Raw genomic sequence first — 20,116 nt, forward strand, 5'->3', positions numbered from 1 at the left:
CTAGCTACTCCTTGTGGCGGGCCGGGCGCCTGCAGGCTGACTTCAGTTGTCAGGTGAAGGGTGTTTCTTTCGACACATTGGTGCGGCTGGCTTCCGGGTTTAGCGAGCAGGTGTTAAGAAGCGCGGTTTGGTGGATCATGTTTCAGAGGACGCATGACTAGACCTTCACCTCGCGAGCGCATTGGGGAGTTGCAGCGATGAGACAAGATCGAGAGAAGGGGGTAAAAGACAACAACAAATGAACAACTTTTTTAAATATAAAAATAAGTTGTATTTAAATCCCTTTTATTTGAACCATTAATCATTACAGGCAATACTATAGCTACAATGTCAATTGCACAATTGGTTCTGAGTTAATTGGTTCTGTATCCTGATTGTCTATGGCGTCAGATGAGTGCCAAATCGAGATGGAGCACACGAGCAAGAATATACGTCACAGAGCGAGCAGATTTGTATCAAGAACCAGACGCGCGAGCGCATAAACGACTTTGAGCGTGCATAAGCAGGGTTGGGCTGGAAATTAAACTTGAGCTTGAAACATTGATGTTGAACAAGTTGAAAATCATTGTCGAATGCAATAAATTAGTCAGAGAAATGTTTTCCCCCCTGAAGAAGTATTCATCAAATGGGAAAACTCAAGAGGTTTTTGCACTCTCACAAATACACCCGGCCTATGCATGAAAGTCTCTTCTCACACACACACAATGTCAATTTTGCTATCATTGTACATATCATGGAGTGAATGTTTTACAGTTCTACGTTGTGGGGCTCTGCTCCTAGTGGTTACCCAAGGTGCCAGGGTTCCGGTCTAGAAGTTCGGATATTGATTGAACGATCGAAGAGCTTACTCTTTCACATTCAGAAAACCTTAAGGTGATATTGTATTTAATAATGTATTCCGTTTCCTTATGGGGAATGGTTTAATTGGGTAGGGATGCTGTTATGTTCTGTTAATTACTGATGTCCCCTTTAAGGATGGAGCACCCTTGGTCATGCGCAGTGTTGTTCTATGTTATTCTGGTACTAACTCGTTTGAGTAAATGTGAAGCTCCAGTTAAATTGCTTGTATTCAGAGTCTTTCTTATTATATAAATAAGTACTAAGTGTTAAGACACTACATATGTGAATGAGGCTTTAGACCTTCTCTGTCTCTGGTCCACACTCCAGTTCATTTGGTTGCGGTAATGCATCACTAAAGTTGGTTGCCAACCGCCATTTAAAAACCACTGAAGAAGTGTAAACGGAAGTCAACAGTAACCAAGAACAATATCCGCGGCAGCGTTTTTATTGTTATTTAGACATTTATCACCTTGGAACTTAAAATATTACTTACAACTGCACAGCATCACATACTTACCTCGGGCAGTGTTTAATTCGCGTTGGAGACAGGACTTGGTTGATAGATGTTATTAAGGGAACGTTAGCTAGCTGCTAACATTAGCTAACAACAATGGCTAACAGTAGGCCTATGGTTTTTCACACTCAAATAGCCTCCATCATGGAGGTGCTAGCGAATGCAGCCGTGGCAGACATCTGTAAACTCGTAGACGACGACTATGCAGTGTTTCGTTTGGAAATAACTCAAAGCCAGAATGAAAGCAGGGCATTGCGAAGGAAACTACAGCTACTTGAAATGAAGGTGACACGGGAGCGCGCAGAGAGAACAACGCGAGAGCGCGCACTCGCCAGTCGTCCCAGTAGTGTCAAGATTCTCGACCGATACAAAGGAATGGCAAGAGGTACATTTTGCAGAAGGCGGAGGCTGCGGGGCCTGTCGTCCCGATCACATCTGCGCATGTGTGACGTTAATGTGCTAACCACATATGGTTAACTAGAATTTAGTCTTGGTCAGTTTTGGAATTGTATGCAATAATTCCCCAGGTTACTTAGCAAACTTGCAGAAAGACACTATCATATTCTATCCAGATTCTTGATTTACTGGCATTTCCTATTATTTACTAATTGAAAACAATATGAGGCATGGAACTTAATACAAAGTAAATCAAGAAGTGTTACCTCACATCCTTGCCAATTGTAGACAGTGTATAATATAGCATTCAGCATTAACAGTAGCTAACCATCCCTTTTCCTCCAATCCCTCTCAGGTGAAGCACATCTCACTGGAGGCTACAGGAGTTCTGTGAAACCAGCGGGACACAATACATGGAGAGATGACCAACCAATCACCGTTGATGAGGGGAGTGGAACCTCAACCCAGCATGTTATTGTGATAGAGGTAAGTGTCATAGTATTACATAAAAATTACAGTACATCAAATGTGGCCTGTTTATTTCAGAAATGCTTCCCTCAGCTATTCATTTGCTCACATCCCAACAACATTAATATCCACTCCTTTTCTTGTGTTAGTCTGCAGATGAAAATGCAGCAGGTCCTGGGGTCAAGCTGGAGAGGACTGAACGAGAGAAGGACCCACGGCACCAGACTGGAGCAGCGGTTGGAGTGTCGCCCTCTGTAGCCAGTGAGGAACTCGCCGCTGCGCCAAAGGCCAGGACCCGACGCAGAATCACGGAGGTCAGTGGAACGCTGAACGCCGTCCTCAAGTCAGAGACAGACACCGAGACTTTAACTGTAACACAAAGGCCCTTACAACCAGGATCTGACCACAGATCAGACCCAGAGAGACCGGGCTGTCCACCTGTTCCCGGCTCAGAATACTTTCTGGTATTTCACCAGAGCCAGGGGACAGTTAATTCCCGTGGAGATGGTGACACGTTAGACACTGGCGGTGATCCATCTTGTTCTTACGCTACAGAGATGGACCCTGGCAACATGCTCTTGGGTTTAGAGACACAGACTGATCTGTCTAGAGGGGACTTGAACCGGGACAGTAGTATTGTATACTCTGAAGGGTGCCTAGATAAGAAAGGGGAGGTTATAGTGGTAGATGAGGTGACTGTGAAAGTGGAGGGCGACGCTCCTCCCACATGGAATGCAGATAGTCACTTAGAAGATGGACACTCACAGAACAGAGATTTCTTTGATTACAGGGGAAGCTTAGATACAAATCTAAATGTCGCGACCCACTCTCCTTTACACTCGTTCAGGGATCACGATGCCGTATTCACGTCGAAGGCACTTTCCGATTCACATGGCAGCGTTCTTTTCGATCAGGCATTGAACTCAAATGACAGGGTTATAGCCCTGGCTCAGGGAGGGGGGGCCACATCTGGCAATAATAAAGAGAAACGGTTCCTCTGCATGTTCTGTAACAAAGGTTTCAGCTGCCCCCAGAAGGTGGAGATCCACCAGAGGGTCCACACAGGAGAGAAACCCTTCAGCTGTACCCAGTGTCATATGTGCTTTGCCGAGGCTGGCAACCTGAAGAGGCACCAGAGGGTCCACACAGGGGTGAAACCCTTCAGCTGTACCCAGTGTCAAATGCGCTTCGCTCAGGCTGGTGACCTGAAGAGGCACCAGAGGGTCCACACAGGGGAGAAACCATTCAGTTGCCCCCACTGTGAGAAGAGGTTTTCCCGCCAGCACCAGCTGAAGATGCACCTGAAGGTTCACACGGAAGAGAGGCCATTCGCCTGTACGCACTGCAGGAAGAGGTTCTCAGAGAGGAGCTACCTCAGGATACACCAGCAGAAAAACCATTCCACTCAATAGCATAGAAAGTAACCCTTCCACTCGATAGCTTCTGACGTTTAGATCAAACTCTTCATTAAAGACAGATTCATTTTCATTGTTGTCAGCATAAAGATAACAAGAGTAATAGATTTCAGTGTTGAATATTTCTGGGTTGAATATTGTGTTATATATGGCATATTTCAGCCTAAAAAGTCTGTTAGGTGTTGTGTTTGTACTGTGTAGCCTATATAATGTTCACAAATGCCTGTTTCATTACTTCTATTCAACTACTTAATGTTTTTCTTAAGACACTTGTAATGAGAAATTGAATGCAATTCATCTAGTTCATGCAGATTTTTGTTGTGTGTATGTGTGGTTTTCATATGGTGTATTTAAAACTTGTTTGTTTAATAAACACAAAATGGGACATTTCATTCTAAGACTTTCATTGAGACTCCCTTCATCACATCTTCTCACCCTATTGTGCATACACACTACAGCGCTTCATAGCCAAGTTAGTCACTAGTTAACAAAGTCATTATTATGACTAAACCCTGCCTATTTAAAAAATATATATTTTTAAAATTAGATTTTAAAACTAAACTTAACCTCACTGATATACCTTATGCCTAACCCTAATCTTGAAATAACACAAAAAGCAAATTTTTGTTTTCATTAATGTTTACTATATAGCCAATTCTTATTGTGTGGCTGAGTTAATTAGGGACAACCAATACCTAACAAACACCTATACACATCAAAAGAGTTGTCAGGTTTGTCCGATGATGCCTTTTGACTAATCATAGCTTATCATATTTACCCTCAACATATTTCAAATTTAATCAAACTTTATTTGTCACGTGTCAAATACAACAGTTGTAGACTTTACTGTGAAATGCTTACTTACTATCCCTTAATACATAAACAAAGTTTATGGCTGGGGGCAGTATTAAGTAGCTTGGATAAAAAGGTGCCCAGAGTAAACTACCCGCTACTCAGGCCCAAAAGCTAGAATATGCATATAATTAGTATATTTGGATAGAAAACATTCTGAAGTTTCTAAAACTGTTTGAATGATGTTTGTGAGTATAACAGAACTCATATGGCAGGCTAAAACCAGAGAAAAAAAATCATCCAACCAGGAAGTGGGAAATCTGAGGTTTGTAGTTTTTCAAGTCATTACCTATCAAATATACAGTGTCTATGGGGTCATATTGCACTTCCTACGGCTTCCACTAGATGTAAACAGTCTTTAGAACCTTGTTTGAGGATTCTACTGTGAAGTGAATGAGAGCTGATTGAGTAAGGAGCTGATCACGTGCGCTCACGTGAGAGCGACCTGCATTCCATTGCAATTCTAAAGACAAAGGAATTCTCCGGTTGGAACATTATTGAAGATTTATTTTAAAAACATCCTAAAGATTGATTTTATACATTGTTTGACATGTTTCTACGAACTGTAATACAACTTTTCATCTGAACTTTCGCCTGGACTTGAGTTTGGATTTGTTTACTAAGCGCGCTAACAAAAGGAGGTATTTGGACATAAATGATGGACTTTATCGAACAAAACAAACATTTATTGTGGAACTGGGATTCCTGGGAGTGCATTCTGATGTAGATCATCAAAGGTAAGTGAATATTTATAATGCTATTTCTGACTTCTGTTGACTCCACAACATGGCGGGTGTCTGTTTGGCTTGTTTTGTTGTCTGAGCGATGAACTCAGATTATTGCATGGTGTGCTTTAAAACCGTAAAACCATTTTGGAATCTGACACAGCGGTTGCATTAAGGAGAAGTGTATCTATAATTCTATGCATAACAGTTGTATCTTTTATCAATGTTTATTATGAGTTTTTCTGTAAATTGATGTGGCTCTCTGCAAAATCACTGGATGTTTTGGAACTACTGAACATAATGCGCCAATGTAAACTGAGATTTTTGGATATAAATAGAAACTTTATCGAACAAAACACACATGTATTGTGTAACATGACGTCCTATGAGTGTCATCTGATGAAGATCATTAAAGGTTAGTGATTAATTTTTCTCTCTATTTCTGCTTTTTGTGACTCCTCTCTTTGGCTGGAAAAATGGCTGTGTTTTTCTGTGACGAGGTGGTGACCTAACATAATCGTTTGGTGTGCTTTCGCTGTAAAGCACTTTTGAAATCGGACACTGTGGTGGTATTAACAACAAGTTTACCTTTAAAATGGTGTAAAATACTTGGATGTTTGAGGAATTTTAATTATGAGATTTCTGTCGTTTGAATTTGGTGCCCTGCACTTTCACTGGCTGTTGTCATATCGATCCCGGTAGCGGGATTTCAGCCATAAGAAGTTTTTAACCAACAGTGCAGTTCAAGAAGATGGGTTTAAAAACAATTAAGTCATTCTACAGTATAGGACTCAAACAACATTGGGATGGGTAAACACCATGTTGAAAGTGTGTTTATTATCTTTGTGTATGTACCTGAGGGAGTGTATGCCTGTGTAATCGGTATCACCTGTCTCTTCTAGGAGGAGAGTCCAGAGGTGCTGCTGGTGAAGGAGGAGGGGTATGAGGAGGGTCTGGGGAACCCTGAGGGGACCATGGTCATGGAGGACAACCAGACTACACCAACTCCTGAACCCACAGAGGAACCAGCTGAGCAGCATATGACCACACACTGTCACACTGAGGTGAGTCCACTGTGAATTACTGCCTGAATGCTATTAGGTAAGGGCCCCTATCCACAAAACCTCTTAGAGTAGGAGTCCTGATCGAAGATCAGTTTTGCCTTTTAGATCATAATGAATGTTAATATATAGACAGGTGGGGACCTGGGCCCAGATTCACAAAACACTTACCAAAAACTTAAGAACTATCTTATTAAGAAAAAATAATTAAAGTTCATAAGATAGTAGGTGCAATTCCTCAACAATATCTTAAGAAATCACGATGTTCTGACGAGTTTCTCAAATATCTTCTTAGGAATCCTCTTAAGATGTTTGTTGCTAGGCAACCGTTTTAGTGGCATTCATGTTAGCATATTTTGTACTGAGATCACCAAAACATGTTCTTTGGTTTAAATATTCACTTTCCGATGAAGTTTGTGAGTGAATTAAACATGTTCAATTGCTTTCATTAGTTTTTTCTCTCACTGCCCTGAGTTTAAGCAAAGGGTTTAGCTATCTTGGAATTAACTTCTCTGGGATATCAAATCAAATCAAATTTTATTTGTCACATACACATGGTTAGCAGATGTTAATGCGAGTGTAGCGAAATGCTTGTGCTTCTAGTTCCGACAGTGCAGTAATAACCAACAAGTAATCTAACTAGCAATTCCAAAACTACTGTCTTATACACAGTGTAAGGGGATAAAGAATATGTACATAAGGATATATGAATGGGTGATGGTACAGAGCAGCATAGGCAAGATACAGCAGATGGTATCGAGTACAGTATATACATATGAGATGAGTATGTAAACAAAGTGGCATAGTTAAAGTGGCTAGTGATACATGTATTACATAAGGATGCAGTCGATGATATAGAGTACAGTATATACGTATGCATATGAGATGAATAATGTAGGTTAAGTAACATTATATAAGGTAGCATTGTTTAAAGTGGCTAGTGATATATTTACATCATTTCCCATCAATTCCCATTATTAAAGTGGCTGGAGTTGAGTCAGTGTCAGTGTCAGTGTGTTGGCAGCAGCCACTCAATGTTAGTGGTGGCTGTTTAACAGTCTGATGGCCTTGAGATAGAAGCTGTTTTTCAGTCTCTCGGTCCCAGCTTTGATGCACCTGTACTGACCTCGACTTCTGGATGATAGCGGGGTGAATAGGCAGTGGCTCGGGTGGTTGATGTCCTTGATGATCTTTATGGCCTTCCTGTAACATCGGGTGGTGTAGGTGTCCTGGAGGGCAGGTAGTTTGCCCCCGGTGATGCGTTGTGCAGACCTCACTACCCTCTGGAGAGCCTTACGGTTGAGGGCGGAGCAGTTGCCGTACCAGGCGGTGATACAGCCCGCCAGGATGCTCTCGATTGTGCATCTGTAGAAGTTTGTGAGTGCTTTTGGTGACAAGCCGAATTTCTTCAGCCTCCTGAGGTTGAAGAGGCGCTGCTGCGCCTTCTTCACGATGCTGTCTGTGTGAGTGGACCAATTCAGTTTGTCTGTGATGTGTATGCCGAGGAACTTAAAACTTGCTACCCTCTCCACTACTGTTCCATCGATGTGGATAGGGGGGTGTTCCCTCTGCTGTTTCCTGAAGTCCACAATCATCTCCTTAGTTTTGTTGACGTTGAGTGTGAGGTTATTTTCCTGACACCACACTCCGAGGGCCCTCACCTCTTCCCTGTAGGCCGTCTCGTCGTTGTTGGTAATCAAGCCTACCACTGTTGTGTCTTCCGCAAACTTGATGATTGAGTTGGAGGCGTGCGTGGCCACGCAGTCGTGGGTGAACAGGAAGTACAGGAGAGGGCTCAGAACGCACCCTTGTGGGGCCCCAGTGTTGAGGATCAGCGGGGAGGAGATGTTGTTGCCTACCCTCACCACCTGGGGGCGGCCCGTCAGGAAGTCCAGTACCCAGTTGCACAGGGCGGGGTCGAGACCCAGGGTCTCGAGCTTGATGACGAGCTTGGAGGGTACTATGGTGTTGAATGCCGAGCTGTAGTCGATGAACAGCATTCTCACATAGGTATTCCTCTTGTCCAGATGGGTTAGGGCAGTGTGCAGTGTGGTTGAGATTGCATCGTCTGTGGACCTATTTGGGCGGTAAGCAAATTGAGAGTGGGTCTAGGGTGTCAGGTAGGGTGGAGGTGATATGGTCCTTGACTAGTCTCTCAAAGCACTTCATGATGACGGATGTGAGTGCTACGGGCGGTAGTCGTTTAGCTCAGTTACCTTAGCTTTCTTGGGAACAGGAACAATGGTGGCCCTCTTGAAGCATGTGGGAACAGCAGACTGGTATAGGGATTGATTGAATATGTCCGTAAACACACCGGCCAGCTGGTCTGCGCATGCTCTGAGGGCACGGCTGGGGATGCCGTCTGGGCCTGCAGCCTTGCGAGGGTTAACACGTTTAAATGTCTTACTCACCTCGGCTGCAGTGAAGGAGAGACCGCATGTTTTCGTTGCAGGCCGTGTCAGTGGCACTGTATTGTCCTCAAAGCGGGCAAAAAAGTTATTTAGTCTGCCTGGGAGCAAGACATCCTGGTCCGTGACTGGGCTGGATTTCTTCCTGTAGTCCGTGATTGACTGTAGACCCTGCCACATGCCTCTTGTGTCTGAGCCGTTGAATTGAGATTCTACTTTGTCTCTGTACTGACGATTAGCTTGTTTGATAGCCTTGCGGAGGGAATAGCTGCACTGTTTGTATTCGGTCATGTTACCAGACACCTTGCCCTGATTAAAAGCAGTGGTTCGCGCTTTCAGTTTCACGCGAATGCTGCCATCAATCCACGGTTTCTGGTTAGGGAATGTTTTAATCGTTGCTATGGGAACGACATCTTCAACGCACGTTCTAATGAACTCGCACACCGAATCAGCGTATTCGTCAATGTTGTTGTCTGACGCAATACGAAACATCTCCCAGTCCACGTGATGGAAGCAGTCTTGGAGTGTGGAGTCAGCTTGGTCAGACCAGCGTTGGACAGACCTCAGCGTGGGAGCCTCTTGTTTTAGTTTCTGTCTGTAGGCAGGGATCAACAAAATGGAGTCGTGGTCAGCTTTTCCAAAAGGGGGCGGGGCAGGGCCTTATATGCGTCGTGGAAGTTAGAGTAACAATGATCCAAGGTCTTTCCACCCCTGGTTGCGCAATCGATATGCTGATAAAATTTAGGGAGTCTTGTTTTCAGATTAGCCTTGTTAAAATCCCCAGCTACAATGAATGCAGCCTCCAGATATATGGTTTCCAGTTTGCAGAGAGTTAAGTAAAGTTCTGCTTGGGGGGGGGGATATATACGGCTGTGATTATAATCGAAGAGAATTCTCTTGGTAGATAATGCGGTCTACATTTGATTGTGAGGAATTCTAAATCAGGTGAACAGAAGGATTTGAGTTCCTGTATGTTTCTTTCATCACACCATGTCACGTTAGCCATAAGGCATACGCCCCCGCCCCTCTTCTTACCAGAAAGATGTTTGTTTCTGTCGGCGCGATGCGTGGAGAAACCCGCTGGCTGCACCGCCTCGGATAGCGTCTCTCCAGTAAGCCATGTTTCCGTGAAGTAAAGAACGTTACGGTCTCTGATGTCCCTCTGGAATGCTACCCTTGCTCGGATTTCATCAACCTTGTTGTCAAGAGACTGGACATTGGCAAGAAGAATGCTAGGGAGTGGTGCACGGTGTGCCCGTCTCCGGAGTCTGACCAGAAGACCGCCTCGTTTCCCTCTTTTTCGGAGTCGTTTTTTTGGGTCGCTGCATGGAATCCACTCCGTTGTCCTGTTTGTAAGGTAGAACACAGGATCCGCGTCGCGAAAAACATATTCTTGGTCGTACTGATGGTGAGTTGACGCTGATCTTATATTCAGTAGTTCTTCTCGACTGTATGTAATGAAACCTAAGATGACCTGGGGTACTAATGTAAGAAATAACACGTAAAAAAACAAAAAACTGCATAGTTTCCTAGGAACGCGAAGCGAGGCGGCCATCTCTGTCGGCGCCGGAAGTAGGTGGTTCCCACCTTGCCAACAGCCAGTGAAATTGCAGGGTGCCAAATTCAAAACAACAGAAATCCCATAATTAAAATTCCTCAAACATACAAGTATTTTACACCATTTTAAAATGAACTTCTAGTAAATCCAGCCACAGTTTCCGATTTCAAATAGGCTTTATGGCGAAAGCACACCAAACGATTATGTTAGGTCAGCACCTAGTCACGGAAAACCATACAGCCATTTACCAGCCAAGGATAGGGCTCACAAAAATCAGAAATAGCGATTAAATTCATCACTAACCTTTGATGATCTTCATCAGATGGCACTCACAGGACTTCATGTTACACAATAGATGTGTGCTTTGTTTGATAAAGTTAATCTTTATGTCCAAAAACCTAATTTGAAATTGTGTTATGATCAGAAATGCATTGTCTCAAACAAACATCCGGTGAAAGTGCAGAGAGCCACATCAAATTACAGAAATACTCAAAATAAACATTGATAAAAGATACAAGTGTTATACATGGAAATATAGATAAACTTCTCCTTAATGCAACCGCTGTGTCAGATTTCCAAATGGCTTTACGGCGAAAGCACACCTTGCAATTATGTTAGGTCAGCGCTAGTCACAGAAAAACATCCAGCCATTTCCAAAGAAGGAGAGGTGTCAGAAAAGTCAGAAATAGCGTTATAAATATTCACTTACCTTTGATGATCTTGATCGGAATGCACTCCCAGGCATCCCAGTTCCACAATAAATGTTTGTTTTGTTTGATAAAGTCCATAAGTTATGTCCAAATAACTCCTTTTTATTTGCGCGTTTAGCCCAGTAATCCAAATGCATAATGCGCGATCACTTGTTCAGACGAATTGTCAAAAAAGTTCTATTACAATTCGTGGAAACATGTCAAACGATGTATAGAGTCAATCTTTAGGATGTTTTTAACATAAATCTTCAATAATGTTCCAACCGGAGAATTCCTTTGTCTTTAGAAATGCAATGGAACGCAGCTACCTCTCACGGGCGCATTCGTGATCAGCTCATGGCACTCTGCCAGACACCTGTTTGAATCCGCTCTCTTTCTCTCCCCATTCACAGTAGAAGCCTCAGACAAGGTTCTAAAGACTGATGACATCTAGTGGAAGCCTTAGGAAGTGCAATATGACCCCATAGACACTGTATATTCGATAGGCAATGCATTGAAAAACTACAAACCTCAGATTTCCCACTTCCTGGTTGGATGATTTTTTTCTCAGGTTTTAGCCTGCCATATGAGTTCTGTTATACTCACTCACAGACATCATTCAAACAGTTTTAGGAACTTCAGAGTGTTTTCTGTCCAAATCTACTAATTATATGCATATTCTTGCTTTTGGGCCTGAGTAGCAGGCAGCTTACTCTGAGCACCTTTTTATCCAAGCTACTTAATACTGCCCCACAGTCCCAAAGAAGTTAATAACGTTTGTAATAAGTTTATTTTCAAAAATCTAATTTCTTCTTAGGAGAAACATAAGAAATAGCACAAAAACATTTCCAATAACCTTTTTGAGGAATAGAAACTTTGCTTAACTTTCTTCTTAAGTCTATAGTTAAGGAAGAAATGGCAGTTAACTTAAGGATCCGCCCCTTTTTTTAAATGTTTGCCTAAAATGACATACCCAAATCTAGCTGCCTATGCATATCCTGAAGCCAGGATATGCATATTCTTGATACCATTTGAAAGGAAACACTTTGAAGTTTGTGGAAATGTTAAATTAATGTAGGATAATATAACACATTAGATCTGGTAAAAGATAATACAAAGAAAAAAACATGCTTTTCTTTTCTTTTATTTGTACCGTCATCTTTGAAATGCAAGAAAAAGGCCATAATGTATTATTCCAGCCCTGGCACAATTTAGATTTTGGCCACTAGGTAGAAGCAGTGTATGTATGTGCAAAGTATTAGTGTGATCAAATTAACCATTGTATATCTGTTCAAAATGTTGTATCAAGACTGCCCACATGTGCATAATTGGTTTATAAATAAATTTTCAAGTTAATAACTGTGCACTCTCCTCAAACAATAGCATTGTATTTTTTCACTGTAATTGCTACTGTAAATTGGGCAGTGCAGTTACATTAAAAATAATTTAAGCTTTCTGCCAATATCAGATATGTCTATGTCCTGGGAAATTTTCTTGTTACTTACAACCTCATGCTAATCACATTAGCCTACGTTAGCTCAAACGTCCCACGTGGAACCCACCGATCCTGTAGAGGTTTTGTGAATCTGGGCCCTGATCCTCAATCAGCATTTCTATTCAGAGAAAAGCCTCTCTTTTAAAAATGTCTTTTTTTTTTACAACACACCACACTCTACCAACAACAAAACACACCACATTTCAACACATTACATTGTTCTCTCTCATCCTGGTCTAAATCAGTTTTTGAATACTATTAAACACAAGATAAAGTCTCGGGAATGTTGAGGTCAACAGTTTGTTTATTTTCCAACATGTTATATTGGGCAATGCAGAAGTGCTTATTGTGAATATTTATGGGCTCCTGAGTGGCGCAGCGGTCTAAGACATTGCATCTCAGTGCTAGAGGCATCACTACACACCCTGGTTCGATCCTGGACTGTATCACAACGGGCCGTGATTGGGAGTCCCATAGGGCGGCACACAATTGACCCAGTGTCGTCATTGTAAATAAGAATTTGTTTTTAACTGACTTCCCTAGTTAAATAAAGGTAAATAAAATAAAAAATAAAATAATGAGGATATGTCTTTGCTTTTTTCCTGATATTCAGTGTCGACTACACAATTTCCCAGAAATACCATGTACTGTATTATAGGAGGGGATTTTAATCAAATATTGAATGTGGAGGACAGATCAAGTAAGAAAGCCTTTCCAGCTACAAAAGCTATAACATTACTATTAGATATGATCAATAACAATGGGCTTGTAGACATCTGGTGAATACTCCATCCAGTAGACAGTATACATTTTACTCTTCAGTCCACAAGGTCTACTCCAGACTAGACTAGTTTTTTCGGTCCAACTTACAATCAGTGACAATAGATAACATTTTATCTGATCACAGTCAGGTAAAGTTGGTTGTAGAAATAGAGGTAAGCCTAGAACTGTTGCGGTATTACCGTCACACCGGTAGTCACGAGTCACGAAGGCAGTCAAATTCCATGTGACCTTTTAGTCACAGTAATCCAAGCTCTGATGCTGCTGATGGTCATTAGTAGCCTACCAAACTTGCTAACTGCCTGGTACTCAGCACTCTATTGTCCCTCTATTCACACTGAAAACAATGCAAATGTTTTCGAAAATCTAATCAAACACTTCATGAGAGCCCATGAGCTCATGTTGTGCAACATTTCAAAAGGCTTTGCAATTGCATGAGAAAACAGAGTGAGGGCCTCTACTGAAAAGAGGAGGATCAGTTTTATATAGGCTAGGCCTACTATATCTATTTCTCAACTTTCCTAATATTAAGCACATTGCTTATATTTACAACAGGAGTATAGCCTACCTGGCTGACATGAAAATAAACCACGGGGAAAAGCGTCCTCCATTCGCTATTTAAGTGCATAGATGACGTATTTTTCCCTGCTGACCCTGTTTTGATACAGGTGCATGATAATGGTCCATTCTAAATCAAAACAAATTTCACACATATATTATTTAGTATATGTAAAGACAAAATTCAATTAAGAATAGTCTGATGGGTGACAATATTAGCCTATCACTTGTGAATGATGCCTTAGCATAAGAAACAATGCATTTTTTAACAACTTTTTCGATTCATAGTCACACACCTCATGTAGCCAAGCCCATAGGCCTATATGTTTTAATACGGTTTGTATCACAACTAAAAAGTGGCCACATAACTTGTTAAAATTAAGCACATTAATCTGCTTTACAAGGGGTGTAGAGCCTAACTGGCATATATAAGCAGTGTGAGTGTCAAGTTTGGAAAAGGTCATTTTCACCATAAAAATGCACCTTTATAATAACAGTATTCCATGCATAATTGCATTTGCCCTCACTTTTGATAATGGTGTTTTCACACTAATGGAACATTTGCGCTTATAGCCTCCTACCATGTGCACATTGCAGCGCTTATAATGTGAAGAAATAGCCTAATAGTTTATTCACTTTTTAAGCTAAACATTCTGATCTGTTGCGTCAGTCACATTGTGTAAAAAGGTTTTTGATGATGCTAGTGGTTGTATTAATTTGAGATCTATCGAATCCCACAACTGTCCCAGACTATGTTTGGAATATTTATTTCTCGCACAATAGAATAGGCCAACTTTTGAACTATGGAGGATAGTAGATTGACTAGTGCTTTTGCTGTTCGTTAGGCCTACTCATATTGTTGGCTGACAAAAAGTAAATGTGGACAGTTCTTCCAATATTTCAGGAAACTAGGCGTATGTTGTGAGTCACTACTTCACAGGAGAGCCTTTTGAATGTAAACTTTTTTTTAAAATCAAAATGCTTTTTTTGGCAGAAATGCCTTCTCTAACATGTGAACTTTCATGTGCCTTAATAACAAATGATGCCGTCTGTTAATACAAATAAAATGATTAAATTACGAGCCTAGTTGGTTTAGCCAGCAACCTTCCCGGCAGCCATGATTGGCTAAGATAATGAGTGGGCTGGACATGCAGAGAGATGAGTTTGGATTGGTCTGCCATACAGCATGCTTCTGTCTATTTGAGCTGGTCAGTATCTCTAGGTAATCATGTCTAGCGTGGCTTTTTTAAAAATGTATCCTGTAGTAAAACTGCATAAACCTAATGTCAAGTTAAAGTGTACTGTTAGCTAGCTAACAGTAGCTGGCTGGCTTGCTAGCTAATGTTATGTGTATGCTCTCCACTTTCTGGAGACCGAAATTTGAGTACGATAGCTAAGGAGATTGAGAAAACACCTGTCTCTGGATTACATCTTCAAACTAAGGGCAACCATGGCATCTGACAGGAGACGCATCCAATCATGATGTATACCAGTAAAATAGTCTAGCTAGCTACATTTTCAGATATTACACATTTCTAATTTTGACAGAAAGTGGTTACATTTCAAGTTAAAGTGTACTGTTAGCAAGCTAACGTTATGTGTATGATCTTATTCTTTGTATCTCAGACACATTTGCTTGACTAGTTATAGCCTAATGTTAGCTAGCTAACAATGAACCTGGTTGGTTAGCTACCTGCAGATTCATGCAGGTAGCTAACTAACCGGGTTCCTGAGTTGGGATTATGTGTTGGGATTATGGTTCATTGTCTAGCTAGCTAGCTACATGTCTTAACAAAAGACTCTACTATGCAAGTATGCATTTCAATAGAATGTCACTGCAGCAACTGTTGATAGGCATACTAGCTACGGCTACTGTTATTTTTCACTGTCTCTTTACTGTTGTTTTTATTTCTTTACTTACCTATTATTCACCTAATACCTTTAAAAAAAATTGCACAGTTGGTTAGAGCCTGTAAGTAAGCATTTCACTGTAAGGTCTACACCTGTTGTATTCGGCGCACATGAACAAATAAACTTTGATTTGATTAGCTGGTAAATTCGCTCTGGCTATCTACTCCGATTTCAGACCACGGGTAAAATAGTCTAGCTAGCTACATTTTCAGATATGACACGTTTCTAATTTTGACATAGTCTTTTCATTTCAAGTTAAAGTGTACTGTTAGCTAGCTAACGTTAGCTGCTGACTTGCTAACTAACGTTACGTGTATGATCTAAAGTTATTTAGCTAACATTTAACCTGGTTAGTTAGCTACCTGCAGATTCATGCAGGGTAGTAACATCATGAGTTGGGATTATGGGTCATTGTTTAGCTAGCTAACTACATGTCTTAACAAAAGACTCTGGTCTTAGTGTGCCAGAGCGCAGAATTCCGGATGAATTTACGAACGCTCAACACCCATGAATATGGCCGGTGTCAGTAAACGTTGGCAAAAAAACGTAATTAAATTGTTGCCAGCAGCACAGTTGCAGTCACCAACACTCTGGATAACATAAAAGCCTAACCAGCTCTGCTAGGACGAGTAATTTTCAGTGAGCTGTTCTCTCTCTCTCACTTAGATGTCTGGAAGTAGCTAGCAAGTTAGTACAGAATGCTCAGATCAACCCTTAAAGCTTAAGAGGGTGTGAAAGATGTTGAATGGGTGGAGACAAAGAAGGGCTCTCCAATAGTAGTACCAAAACATTCAAAGGCCATTTTCTCAAAAGGGAGTTTACAAATTTATCACCTTTCAAAGCAAAATTACTTTCCCATTGTTCCTCAGCGGTAGTGTATGATATGCCATTTTGTAGCGCTGAGTCTCTACTTTTATCCAATGTAAAAAACACAATTGCAAATTTCTGTTTTATTCTTCTTTGTTCAGTTGTATTCTTCATACTATAAAATAATGCCACGGAATTCTAAGAAAATCTTGTCTGCTAAATGAACTAGTGTAGCCCACAGCCATTTGGCATACTGTAGCCAGATCAGGACGTAACATAAGGACACCTCAGAGTATGCTATTCTGTTCTTCTGAAATAGACTACATTTTCTTTATATCATGCTTCTTTAGACCTGTCTAAAGTAAATAATGGATTTATTGTGAATGTGTAGGCTATATTAAATGGAGTTATTCAACATTTTTAAATGTAGATGTTCAAAAGGTCTGCATCAGTGGCTTGTAGGCTATGTGTGGAAGCCAGGAGATGCTAAATATGTTTGTTAATTAACTGTCAATTACCGTGAGACAGTTATTTGGTTGACAAAGGAAATTAAGCCCACCAAAAAAGTACAAATGATGATTTAACCCTTCTCTATTGTCAACATGATTTTGTACCTTTCTATTTGTAGAGCAAAAAGTCAACTGTGATTTTATTTTTGTTTGAAGGTTGTTGTTGTTTTTTGGGGTTTCTTATTTTACCCCTTTTTCTCCCCAATTTCATGGTATCCAATTGTTTTAGTAGCTACTATCTTGTCTCATCGCTACAACTCCCGTACGGGCTCGGGAGAGATGAAGGTTGAAAGTCATGCGTCCTCCAATACACAACCCAACCAAGCCGCACTGCTTCTTAACACAGCGCGCATCCAACCCGGAAGCCAGCCGCACCAATGTGTCGGAGGAAACACCGTGCAACTGGCAACCTTGGTTGGCGCGTACTGCGCCCGGCCCGGTACTCATAGCAATTCCTCATTGCCCAATTAGAAGATGATCCATAGCGGGGTGCTCATATCAGATTTCTTGGTCCAACATCATCTCACTCTGTATCTCTTACAGTCAGTAGACATGGAGGATGGGAAGCCTGATCTGCTGCTGGTCAAAGAGGAGACAATAGAAGACAGACCAGAGAGCATTGATCTGCTGAGTGGACTAAAGATGGGGGAGCAAGGTAAGAGAGACATACATATACAGAACATAATACATATACTTCAATAGGAATAGTGATGCATCTACATAAAATTAAATCAATAAAACTGAGTATACCAAACATTAGGAACACCTTCCTAATATTGAGTTTCACCCCCCCCCACACACTTTTTCCCTCAGAACTGCCTCAATTCGTCAGGGTATGGACTCCACAAGGTGTCGAAATCGTTCCACAGGGATGCTGGCCCATGTTGACTCCAATGCTTCCCATACTTGTGTTAAGTTGGCTGGATGTCCTTTGGGTGGTGGACCTTTGTTGATATAGACGGGAAACTGTTGAGAGTTGAAAAAAACAGTAGTGTTGCAGTTCTTGACACAAACCGGTGCGCTTGGCACCTACTACCATACCTCCTTCAATTTTTTTGTCTTGTCCATTCACCCTCTGAATGGCACACAAGTCATGTCTCAAGGTTTAAAAATCCTTATTTAACCTGTCTCATCCCCTTCAGTTACAATGATTGAAGTGGATTTAACAAGTGACGTCAATAAGGAATCATAGCTTTCACCTGGATTCTCCTGGCCAATCTGTCATGAAAAGAGCAGGTGTTCTTAATGTTTTGTATACTCAGTGTACGATTACAACGAACAATGTATAAATTTGACGATTTAGTTGACTCAAAAAACTCCATATGTTGAGTTCTCTGCCATGTTTGTAAAGTCTATTTTGTAACCTTTTCCTGAAGGTGATTGGTTGGAGGATAACAGAGGAGACTGGGCGGCCATCTTGGATTCCCAGACCCAGACTGCTTCAACCAAGGGCCCAGGGGACAACATGACTGAGCAGGCCAGGACCAGAGCCGAGATAGTGGAGGTCAGTGGATGGGACAGCGACCTCAACTCTGGGCTGGGGAACAACAATGTTAACCGCAACCAGAAACAGACAGTCGAACACAAAACCACAACCGAACTTAGTCTTCATGACAACAGAATGGACAAAACCAGGATGAGGCGTAGATTTGGTCTGCAGGGACAGGGAGGTGTCCGTATGAGAACAGACACTGACTCGGCTAGCGATGCTCCTTCCTGCTCCTATAGTTGTGATTCAGAGAGACTGATGGCGCCTCAGGTTAACCCCCTAACAGGTGCTGCCTTCAGCCTGCCTTCTATGGGATCTATCAACTGGAACATGGACCCTGTGACAACACAGACACTCCCTGGCCTTCATCCTCCTCACACTCTCCTAAGGTTAAACCAGACCTCAGACAATGCCAGTGCCTCAACACTTAATGGCTACACAAGCCCATTGACAAATGACAGTAGTAGAGATGGAATGAGTAAAGGTGGCAGCGCCAAAGAGAAGCGCTTCCTGTGTTCGTTCTGTGGGAAAGCCTTCAGTTTCCCCAAACAGGTGGAGATCCACCAGAGGATGCACACAGGGGAGAAACCATTTGGCTGCCATCTGTGCCGGGCCAGTTTTTCTCAATCGTCCAGCCTGAATAGGCACCAGAGAGTCCATACAGGGGAGAAACCCTACAGCTGTACCCAGTGTGAGAAGAGGTTCTCCCGCCAGCACCAGCTGAAGATGCACCTGAAGGTCCACACAGGAGAGAGACCATTTGCCTGTATGCACTGCGGGAAGAGGTTCTCAGAAAGGATACACCAGCAGAAAATGCACACGGCCCGAGTATAGTGACATGTCATGAAGTTAATTATGTTGTTTGGAACTGGATGAGATGAACTGAGGAAAGAATGAGTATGATGAGGCAGAGTAGACGATATGGTGATGTTTGGTGTGATGGTGTCTGTAAAAATGCTTCACTGATGAAGAGTGACAACCTTATCATGTTGTTTGATCTGGTGTTTTATAATGAGGAAATTATAGTGCCTTAATTCATGTTTACTTGAAAGGAAGTAGTGAAGATGTGTGTAATGTTAGGTTGAACCTTTCCCAAAGTATTCTAGTTACCATATTGAGAAAAGTTCTTCTTCTCGTCACATATCGTTTTGTGCAATAAAAGTACTGTGTTTCACATTATGTGAGTGTATGACCATTTTGTTCAAATTAAATACAAAATTGACTCTGTGCTGATTGACTTGGTTATTTTTGTATCATTGCAGGGACTGAGTTTCCCTTCTCTCAGTTGAACCAAAACATTATACTACATGAATCAACACATGGACATTTTTATTTTTTGTTTATAATAAACTCCAATGGCTCCATATTTTTTGGTACTTGAATCACAATGTTAGAGATGAGCTTGACTGTGGCTAACATTTTATAATGTCATGTTTCTGTTTTTACAGCAAAGAGTTTCTTACATAAACCTTTACATTATCTTCTGTAAAATGTGTTTTACAGTCTGCAGTCCATGAGGACCTGCTGATAATTGGTGTTACTGGCGGAAGAGACCAGACCCTTGAGGCAGATGGTCACAAACCCTGGCCCCGGATCAGAACCCTGGATCAGGTGCCGTCGCTCTTCCTTCCCGAGTCGCAA

At 41.7% G+C, this 20,116-nt stretch overlaps 1 protein-coding gene across 1 annotated transcript; it reads left to right on the forward strand.

Moving 5' to 3' along the window:
* The first annotated feature begins 1,027 nt into the window (after positions 1–1,027).
* On the forward strand, positions 1,028–19,702 carry LOC112261320. Its single transcript, XM_024436590.2, has 7 exons — positions 1,028–1,739; positions 2,106–2,236; positions 2,368–2,532; positions 4,734–4,736; positions 6,113–6,274; positions 17,530–17,641; positions 18,363–19,702. The coding sequence occupies exons 1-7, from the start codon at positions 1,451–1,453 to the stop codon at positions 19,307–19,309; spliced, it is 1,809 nt and encodes a 602-aa protein (XP_024292358.2). The 5' UTR covers positions 1,028–1,450; the 3' UTR covers positions 19,310–19,702.
* Positions 19,703–20,116: the final 414 nt, after the last annotated feature.

Source organism: Oncorhynchus tshawytscha, linkage group LG11 (assembly GCF_018296145.1).
Source record: "Oncorhynchus tshawytscha isolate Ot180627B linkage group LG11, Otsh_v2.0, whole genome shotgun sequence".
NCBI lineage: Eukaryota > Metazoa > Chordata > Actinopteri > Salmoniformes > Salmonidae > Oncorhynchus > Oncorhynchus tshawytscha.

Excerpts from the sequence above, each read along its gene's own strand:
- LOC112261320 (XM_024436590.2), top strand. The coding sequence starts at position 1,451 with ATGGCTAACAGTAGGCCTATGGTTTTTCACACTCAAATAGCCTCCATC. Across the intron at positions 6,275-17,529 it reads CCACACACTGTCACACTGAG|TCAGTAGACATGGAGGATGG; the intron begins GTGAGTCCACTG and ends TATCTCTTACAG. Across the intron at positions 17,642-18,362 it reads ACTAAAGATGGGGGAGCAAG|GTGATTGGTTGGAGGATAAC; the intron begins GTAAGAGAGACA and ends CTTTTCCTGAAG.